Genomic DNA, 11,009 nt, shown 5'->3' on the forward strand with positions numbered 1-11,009 from the left:
ACATGTACATTTGTGAAGTTTCAATTTAATCCAACACAGGATTTGGTTTACTTAGTCATCTTTAATTCATAGCATTATGCACTGGTAAATGGGAGATGTACATGTACATGTATGTCCAATTTTCCTAAAACTGCTGTCACATCGATAGCAAGGCATTACTGTAAACTGCAAAAGGCTTTGCACAAACAAATAATGCATGCATCGACACTGAAGAAAACATAAAGGGGGAGGGGTGAATTCTGCCCCTCAACTCTTTTATTGCTGTGAAAACTTACATGTACCGTATTGACTCAGAAACAGAACAGCCCAATCTAAACACAGCTTACAAATGTATCTGAATCATGCAAATTACATGTAGCACACATGTACTTGTCCATGTGGGTGCGCTTGTACACCCTTACATGTATACTTGTAGGGTATTTCCTTTGTTCTCGTGTACAAAACTCCCACACAACATGGAAAAAATTTTAAATCACTGCCATTTCAACCAAATTCAGTTTCCTGGGTTGAAATTCCGACTGTATGTCCCTTACATAAAACATTTCAATTTGCGACGATGAATGGCACTTGAAAATTCCTCCTTTTTGAGTAAATTTGAAATATCTATTTCATGCCACAATGCACCATGTGTGTACTTGCATGTGCATGGAAAAAAAACCCTGACTCCCTACCACACAACAAATCAAGGAATTACAAACTGGAACACTTTTTCCCATCGCCCCTGATCAAAACTGTTTCCATAGCACCCGATCAAAGGCGACATGCCCCTTTAATGCAGCACTGTAGTCGGTCCTATTAGCCCTTTCTCCTTGATTGGATGTGGGGGTCTAACGTAACTATGATTGAGTGAGTAGCAATAATAAGAGTATGAATGGAAAATCTGTAGGGGCAAGGGATAAAAGTGTTGACTAGTGTTATTTGCTGCACAGACAGCTGAATTTGATATCCTCTATATTCTCACATAAAAAGAAAAACCCACTCTGGGAAGTCATGAATTCAGCATGGAGAATTCACTTCCATCTTATCATATTACAGTTTAATGCTGTGCTCTGGTGTTCAGTATTCAAGAGGTATGGTACACGTATGTACAGCTGATTGTCCATGCCAATTTCACCGGAATCTTTTGACCTACCGGTACATACATGTATAACTACCCACCATGTAGCATTTCATTAATATTTTTAATAAGAAGTGTACATGTACATGTAGTTTCCAAACCTTGTTTGTTAAGAAACAAGTTGAAAGCAAGGGGGCATTAAAAGAAATAGGAATATAGTGGTAAAACTCCATCCGAAAGAACAGAACTGACACTGGTACTCCAGTTCCCTTAGCCCATGGGTTTTTCTTAGACCTGGAGAGCAAACAGCACTGGTCAAAGGGAAGACCTACAACCTCTGGCTGCTGTTTGGCACAAAATTTTATGGACGTCATCACCAGACATAAATTCCATGCACGTTCTTCTTCGTGTACCCTCACATTCGTGTGGACCCCTACGGCTGACTCTCACATTGGTGTCTGTATCCAAGTGTCACATTTCACAGAGCATGGAAATTGGTTGGGATTCCATCCTGCCCTGTGGGATGGCCGCTCAACAAATAACCTGTCCTACAGTTCACAGAACACTCCTGCACTGACTGATACCGAAAATATCTCACAATCCACAGCCTGCAGCTACATACATGTACCATACAGGCACTAAACATGGAGCTGTTACATGCCTCCAAAGTCATGTCATTCCCATGAGTTCTCCTGTCTGTTTGAATGTCACCACTGAAGCACCTTAAAACCAAAACATGAAACCACAAGCAATCTCAAGTTTTTTTGAGCTAAATGAAACAGGAACAAAAAAGGAAAAACAAAGAAAGAGATAATCTCCCCACAGGCCCACCAGTCTGTCAGCATCTGAAATGACCTGCTGTCTGGTTTCTTACCCGTTATCAATCAATAAAACCACGGTGGTACACTAGGTGCACAAGGCTGGCAACACTGCACAGCAATTGTGACCTTTGCTAGTACTGCACTGTAGAGGGAAGGAAATTGTTTGCAAAATTTATGACAATAAGACACTTCAAGCACATGTACGAACTTTGTGGTTGACGGGTACTTTTCAGATCCATCAACAGTCATGTTTCTGTCTTACTTCTTGATCTCAAGGGACCCAAGGCAAACCTTACCCAGTAACTCATAATCGAGGGTGAGATTCAAGGGAAATTAAAAATCAATGAGAAGTCATGAGAAGTTTTGAGTAGGGTCTGGTGTACATGTTGTGTTGCCCCAAAGGCGCCCTTTGATGTACTATTTCTTGTGTTCTTTATCAACTTTTACATGTTCATGTATATGTAAACAGTACAAAGTGGTAAACTGTGGATATTCGAGATTTCAAAAACATTGTTTGAAAAGTCCTGAAATCAAGAAAAATCCTGACATATCTCATACCTGCATAATTTATGGTTAATATTCAAGGAGCTGTAGCTGAAGTATATGTAAAAAAAAATCCTCTTAAAAAAATCGTTTTTGAAGAAATTTAAAGAAAACCCAATACAAATGCATAAACAGAAAAGAAACCTGTACATGACCTTAATACATGATACACATAAAAATCATTTCACAATTTCACAACAAAATACATGATAAACAAATACTGGTACATGTACACACATACAAATACCCTGGTACAGTGTAAATTTAATTGTATTTACACATATATTTGTACATGTACACATGTACTCTACACTCCTTGAAAAAAGATACTGATTATTATGAATACAGCCACTGTATTAAATGCAAAATTCCACAAGTTTGCATTCAATCTGGGATGGCTAGAAATAGTATATATCAGTAACAAACTGTGACACATGTAGAGTGTTGTACATCATACAAATTATACATACCGGTACATGTATGCCAGTACATACATGTACATTAACAAAACATTTTTTTCTATAAATGTGTACGAGGTCTCAAACACTGCACAGTTGCACACATTAACCGCCACATTTCTATGGACCATCCCCCAAGAGAAACCCAAGCTCAGGATTTTAATACATCCCTATGAATCAATGAACCCCCGAGTCGCTGAGTCGTGAAATAATGGCAGTCAACCCCGGAGGAAATAATTGGCTTGCAAAGGGAGGGGAGGGGGGAGAGAGAGAACACAGAAATGAGATGGGCAATGACAGAGAGGAGGCAGAGGAAGAGAGTGAGGAGAAGATTAACTTAAGAACTGCTGATGGAGGCAATGTAGGAAATGCGTTTAACATGTGGATATGATTGCTTTGGGCAAATCCCATTACAATGTACCCATCTATCACGCCTGGAAACCACCTTCATGTTCTCAGTCTCGATTAAAATCTAAATTACAGCGCTGCCTCATGTACACGTACTGTAGCCAATATGTGAGAAGTTTGTGTAGTGAAAGCATTATCAATTAATTCAGTCATCTGTGATTTGATTGTGGGACGGAGAGGAAAAGCATTTTTCTGCCCCGGGTATTTCTTAATACAACTGAACATGTACATACATGTACCATTGGTGAGTGTATGTACATGTATTTATGTGTGGCTACTGACAGGAAAAGTGATTACATCTATACCAGTAGGGGATGTGGCTACATTACAACTGGTACAAACATTGAAAACACGATGATAATTAAGGTGGCAATGTTGGTGAGATGATTAATACTGACAACAGTGACAGTGCATGATTATAGCAAACTCGATGACAACAATCACAACAGGCAGAGTATACATTAACTGTAATAAAGAACATAGTCTGATCTATTATGACACCAGATAATCACGCCGATGGGAATGAGTTTCTGAACGTTCATGGGTTTCTTTCATGTACACTGTACAGGTACATGTATCAGTACCCATACACTGTACATGTACATGTACAGTACATGCACTATACATGTATTGCAGTAATTCTTAACTACTCATAACACAATCTACATGTACATGTAATCAACACCGCAAATGCCACATCCAGGTCAAGCCAAGAGAATAAAAAGCTGCAACACATTTACAGGAAATGTACATTTTGTACTGGTACAGTACACATGCACTGTATGTCCCATGTACATGCATGTCCGGCCGCTGTGAATGTGTGCATGTAACATGTACCATTGTAACATGTGCCGGTAGGAAAGCGTCCAACATCTGAAATCCATGCCACTTGTACCCCGATTTCCGTGTACTGTGTTCCACATCTCCACCAACCATTCAATCTCTAATGGACAAAATTAAAGCTAGTGACAGCCAGACGGGAGTATGCTGGCTTGGGGAATGAGAGTGACGGAAGACGAATCAATAACGGCTCAGATGGGGAAATACATTTCACAGTAGGACCCAAAATGGGAACCTTGCAGGGACCAGGCTAGTTAAAAAGGTCTGTCAACATTAATAATACGGACATTCATTTCACATCTCCCAGGAGTGAATTCCAGCAGCTGAAACATAATAAAAAACATCTTACTGTATGTTTGTCTTACCAGGTACCTCAAGTGAGAAGCAGGGTAATAACCTGGTAAAAAGGGTACAAAGCTTGATCTAAAGGTGAAAGGGTACAATGCACATATGTTCTAGGTCAAAACCAACAAAACAAAAAGAACCCAAAACCCAAACATACTGTACATGTACTTCCCATTCTCCAATCACCTCTCACAAAACCATAATTTAAACATTAATTCATAAACATCCACTTACATGTATAAGGCAGACCATTAGATAATGTTCAACTTTGGGGGTTCATTTTTCCTGAAGTGAACAGCAGTGAATTATTTTCCAATGTTTGATATAATAAGAGAAGTCATGGCTGATATCTGGAACAATGATGACCATGTCAACCTTTCAACTTAATTGGAGTTAATTAATTAAAGTCTCGAATGTTAGCAATTTTGAGGGACATGAACTCCCTGTTAGAATCCGAGCCAATAGAATTTACTGAGGAGTGATATTACCTGAGGTTATTATACAAAGATTTATATGTGGCAAAAGGTGATAATATTTACACATATTAAAACCATAATCACGAAATTAAAAAGTACCTCTCACAATTCATCGGGTCCCGAAGTCGTGTTACGATCCCACTTGATCCAAATCCTTTCGTGTCTCCCTGAAAAGGTACGTGTGGAATTTACGCATGTTCCAAAAAACCTATAAAAGACTCCGTAGTCATCGATTTCGTTCTCAGTCAGTGCCTATATGCTTTTAGCATGGGCGTTCCGAAATAGCCAGCGTCGGGTCAGCACCTCCTTGTCGTTTTCGCCTCTTTACTGCTGGACCGTGGCCAAGGCTGACACCGCTGAGGGACCGTGGACCCTGGAGTGTCGTGGCTCCATGTGGAAGCCGAATCTTGGGGATAAACACTGACCTACCTGTCTGAACTGGGCTGTTCTGGCGCAGAGTGTGGAGGTGCTTGGCCTGACGACCGTGCTCTTTTAGCCATGGCACTGACTGGGCGGGGCCTAATTTTCTTCCTCTGTTGTGTTGGCTCCTTAAGGTAATTATACTCGGCCGAATATAATTTGCCTCTTTGCGTATTAATATGTTTTTGCTGGCTTGCTAATTTTCATTGTAATTAATTGTGCTTGGCTGTGCTAATGTAAATAATTTCCATTAATACTTTCGACTGTTCAAATTCACGGTGTTCTTGCATGAGAAGTTTCAGTTGCAGCAAACCACTAGATTTACTTTGCATAAGAATATGCCATAAGCAACTTCAAATGCACAATCGTTGTATTTCTCGACAAGTGGCTTTTTACAAAATTGTTACAATGATCAAAAGGAATAGAAATGCTTACTCTCTGGAGAAAAATTTCAGTTGTGTTAAGTGCAATGACTCAGCAGGCTTGAAACATGCAATCCCTGAAGTTCTGTACTGTTTCCCTCAGGTAAGTCAGCTGCAGTCCAAACTTTGTGATGACTATATAGAGCACCGTGAACACACCGTTTTTCACTTTCTTCCATGAATAGATAAACCAACTGTACTTATTACATACAGGTACATGTACATTTTCAACTCCACAAGCCAAAAACTGCACACGTAAAAAAACAACCAGTACCGGTACCTGGTGCTGAACGTCACAGAGTTGGCCTTTTTTTATTCAACTGACACAAGTGCTGTACCAGGTAGGGCCAGTTACTTTTTGGAAGTCACATTTGCTTCCCAGCATTAAAGGCCTGGTTTGTTTCATGCGGATATAAATCACGATCAGTGATCTGTCGTTGGTTTACGGACACCAAAACTCTCCTAATGAATGGTCCGAACCAGCATTGGGTCCACTGATCCGATCAACTGCCAGCCATAGTACTTTAAGCAGCTACAATGTACAATGTACTTGTAGGAAAAAGAACTGACTGTGACGTTGAAAGAACAAACCAAATGGAAGACAGCAAATGCACTATTTAAAATGCACATTGTACATTTCAAGGAAAAAATTCATCCAGAGTTTACAAACGTTTGGTACTCATTCATGTACAAGTAACCAGATCTGCGGAACTTTTCTGTGAGGGCAAATTATGACTTAGTGATTAGTTACACTGAATGCATGCTTCCCTGAGACAAAAGACAATGAAATGATTTATCACAGATACAGTACCCAACAGGAAACTGCACTGTAAATATTGTTCTTACACATGATATATGTTTTTATGCATGCAACTACTGTACATGTACACATACGGATAAATGTACATGTGCACTGTACATGTACCCGTGTGCCCTGTACTTACTTTTTGTGAAATGTAAAGAATGCAAGTATATAGTACATACATGTACATACCAATGAATACATATCCTTCACATGCAAGTAAACAAAGTTTAATGCATTTTCAACGTTGTTACTCCTTTATGTACATGTACAACTAAACAATACTGTATTGTATGTACATGTATATCGTACATGTACAGTACATGTACCGGTACAATGTACGTTTACACTGAAAATGTATACTCCAAAATAAAGATTTTGCTTTTGAGAAAAAAAGTCTGGGAAATAACAGAGGCACGAGGCCAAAATACACAAAGATCTGGCTTACGAGTAGTATGGATACCTATTTACCTGTACCGGTATGGTACCATTTTACCAGAGTATAATACATACTGCACACCATAGTACACTGTATGTTCCTGTCCACACCAATAGCAGCACTTGCACATTTGTTAGCACTTTCGTGTCCACAGTATTTCATACATCTCGCATCCATTAACATTTATAAATGGGACGACTGTTAACCTATACATACAGTACACTGTACATGTAGGTATGTGGAAAGTGGCCTCTCCTGCAAACATTATTATCAAGGTTTCAACATTTGATTTTGATGAACGACAATTTACATTTTTTTTGGTGTCACTGTACCACATTCATTTATACAGTTTAGTAGAATGCTTCAACGAAAGGGGGGGATTGTGGAAGATTCTGATCTGATTAAAACAACAGAGTACACAGACCAGTTCTTCTGGCAGGTGCATCCTATAGCCTAAAGTATTAAATGACTAGGCAATTGCTGTTTGTGTGTTTTTCCCAATTTACATATAACTGCAAATACATGTAGCTTTGATCATCTCAAGCGCCACAAGGGGAGGTAGCCTTCCACAAAAATCATTAGCTTTGATTACTGGCTGCTCTCTGTAGACTGTAGCTGGGTTGCTTGGTAACTGCCTAAAGTACATGAACCTCAAGGTTACACACGGTGGACGAAAGTGATAAATATTCCCACTTCAAACAATCGGGAAAAATACCCACAAGTTTCTCATTGTCTTCAAGACATATGAGATTTTTCCTCATTTTTTAAAATTTTCTTTCAAATTTTAGTGGCTTTACCAATGACTTGTGAAAGTGTTTCTCACCCCTCAAACCAGTCATACAGCCCATCACCATTCTGAAAATCGAGGCCTACACTCCACGGAAAATAGATTGATTTGGAGGGCCCAGTTTTGTCTAGAAATACGACGACAGTCCTGCTGGCATGGTACTGTACATGGAGCAGCCATCTTTCTCGTTAACAAACCATGCATCCATGCAGTCCACGTGCCACGAAATGCTCTAAGTAAGTAAAGCACAGACTTTGACAGCATGCAAATCATGATTTGGTCCGTGCAGGCAATTTTGTAAAGTTCTACATCCTCCATAACTCATCCTTGTGGCTGCATGTACCGTAAATGTACATGTATAAGTACTTGGATACCCCATGTTTCCTTGCTCTATATAAATTAAATACTTGCATACATGTATGGTACGTGTAATGTGGTATCCCATACATGTAGCTACAGTACATGTACTTGAAAATAGTCTCCTGCTTCCTGGTAACAAATACCAAAGGAAAACTTTTAGACAAACAAAAAGCGACAGTACGAGGGTTGCAAATGTACATGTATGGGCGCATGTTAGAAAAAAGGCAAAAACAATTGACTACTGGTATTTCAGGCAATAACAAAAACCCACGTGCACATGTACATGTGGGTAATGTGGGCATGACTTGAGGGGGTGCACTGGAGGAAAATGGCAGTCACTACATGTTCCTTCGGGAATGCACACATGACCTTACTGCCTTGGCATAGCATGCCAAAAACACCTGTTTTTCAATCCTTAAATCAAACTTAATTTACAGTGGTATGCACTTGTTGGAAAAGAAATTTGAGTGCATGTGCTAGTTCGGGTTAATTTTTGTAACTTCCACCATAGGATGTAATGCTGACAATCAAGGACGATGAATTGTCAGTCTAGAGTGCAAAGACCATTTGGACAAAATGACTGTCTTTTGTCTAAACGTTGCATTGTCAAGTCAAGCACATCATTCGTTTGCACAGAGCACCACTGTGTGCTACATGTATTTACATACTGCATACAAGTGCTTTGAGATCCTTCATGATAACCTGCATACTTTGTTGCCTGTCGGCCCAGAAGCCCATCGGCCCAGATGTTGTTTTCGTGTTGTTCACATGCACAGTCAGTGGTGGATCCAGCATTTGTTAAAATGGGGAAGGGCACACAAACTATGTTATTGTGAACATAAGCAGCAGTGCAAGGCATTGACGATGAGGGTAAATTCCAAGCCACAAACAAATTGTTTGTGGCTTTTATCACAAAAAAGGAGATGTATTTTAGTGTTCTACATGTAGCAGTTGCAAGAGCAGAAGAAAGTGAAAAAAAGCGAGGCAACCCTCTCCTAAAAAACCTGAAAAAATACAAGTATGGTAGGAAATAGAATGCATCATTTCTACCAACTGAAGCTTCTGATTGGAATCTCCAACTCCAAAGACTGGGTAAAACACCAATGCCTACCGGTATCAGCCCTCCAGTTCGGGTCAGTCCAATACTTAGTACACTGTATATTCGAACTTTTAAATATTGGAACTTTTAAACGCATTTGTTGGACTTATGAGGCGTCGGACCTATGAGGCGTCGGACTTACGAGCTGACCCCGCTCTAGGTGGAGGCCATGTGACCACACTGGATATCTGGCTTTCAAATTAATGTGACTGCTATCGTTGACCCGGATGCAGTTAGTGAATGGTGGTTCATGCAGGACAGGGCATGAATGTGGTATCAAATAAGAAATTAAATTTTCTAACAACAGTTTTACTTGTTGATTGTTATAATTGGATGATAAAACACCTTTAGGCAACACCAACATAAAAATCAGAAAAATAATACTTTCAACTCAATACTGCACCATGAGAATCCACAAAAGGAAGAAACGTGTGCCCATTTCAACAGTCTTGCCTGGCAAGGCCTAGACTTCCCGAGCACAGTGAGGACACAGATCAGACACTGGTCCTACATGTAAGATTAGAAATAGGAACACTGTCAAACAGACACAAAAAAAAACCCAAAACAAAAAAAGAGTACACTGCTTTCATCCAGCTACATGTACATGTATACAACGCTTATAATTTCAATGCCAAATCAACGTACTAGTAACATCTACGGTATGTTAACTCCATCTGGAAATTCATTTCGTTGATGATCAGACTTGATTTCAATATGATTCAAATTGGGTATTGGTAATATTTTTTTTAAGTGATCGAATAATCAACTACTAGTACTGACACCAGTACATGTATGTGTACAGTACGTGTACATGTACATCGACGGACCCTACCGTACCTCCAGCAGACTCACTGTCTCACTGTTCAAAATAGCATCAAAAATGCCGAATTAAAATACAGAAAATTCCACATGTACCAGTACCCCTAACCAGTCCTAACAGAATTTGAACAATGCCTAGAATGCATTATGACACTGAGCATCACTCCCAGCATGCCCAGTGAGTGACACAATATGTACCCGGTACATGTACTGTACATGTTCATGTATATACATGTACATGTATGTAAATCCACAGACGTAGACACACACGTAGACAGCTAAATCAAAATGGTTTGGAAGATCCCACTTACATACATGCATACATGTACATGAGTAATCATCAGATGAATATTGGCAAACATGATGCAACAGGCTGATACTACTGTAGATTAGATACCCCATGTATTTACATGTACCAATACCTTGTATTCTGCTCCAACAAGTTTTCTTCTGACCCTTCTAAATCCTCCTCCAGCTGGACTGACCTCTCCTCTTCGCCCGAGTCCCGACTTCCACTTTCCTCACCCTTTGATCCCCAGGCATTACTACTCCTGGTGCCTTCCCGTTCAGCATCTAGGAAGGACACCCTGTTCCCTTTCTTCTCTTCCACAATCGAGGATGGCAATGACATGTTGAGAAGTGTTCCGACTGCCCCACTCACAACAACTCACCGGTGACGGTTTGCTTATATTGACGGTCTCCCACCAACAGCGCTTTCAGGGACATTGGAGTGCATTCCCTTGCATTTGTGTGTTGTACACTGCACGGTATGTGATACATGTACATGGACATGCTAACAAAATACACAGTTTCCTCCTCCCGCACAACACCGCCAACAACTTCCACAGATGGTGTCAGAGGTATGTGGGTGGAGACACAGCTTGCCTCTAACACAGTGCCTTGAACAACACTC

At 40.0% G+C, this 11,009-nt stretch overlaps 1 protein-coding gene across 5 annotated transcripts in view; it reads right to left on the reverse strand.

Annotated features, from left to right (window-relative positions):
- The window catches only part of LOC110973621 (inactive rhomboid protein 1-like), a 47,373-nt gene that overhangs the window by 20,023 nt on the left and 16,341 nt on the right, over window positions 1–11,009 (reverse strand). The window contains exon 1 of one of the 5 annotated variants that reach the window (XM_022224555.2): window positions 10,519–10,871. The exons of the other annotated variants lie outside the window; for them this stretch is intronic. Coding sequence (XP_022080247.2) covers window positions 10,519–10,727 — 209 coding nt within the window. The 5' untranslated portion in view covers window positions 10,728–10,871. Of the gene's footprint in view, window positions 1–10,518; window positions 10,872–11,009 lie in introns of those variants that run through there. 5 annotated transcript variants of the gene reach the window in all.

Source organism: Acanthaster planci, linkage group LG07 (assembly GCF_054643075.1).
Source record: "Acanthaster planci isolate LZ-2023a linkage group LG07, COTS_SCS, whole genome shotgun sequence".
Lineage (NCBI taxonomy): Eukaryota > Metazoa > Echinodermata > Asteroidea > Valvatida > Acanthasteridae > Acanthaster > Acanthaster planci.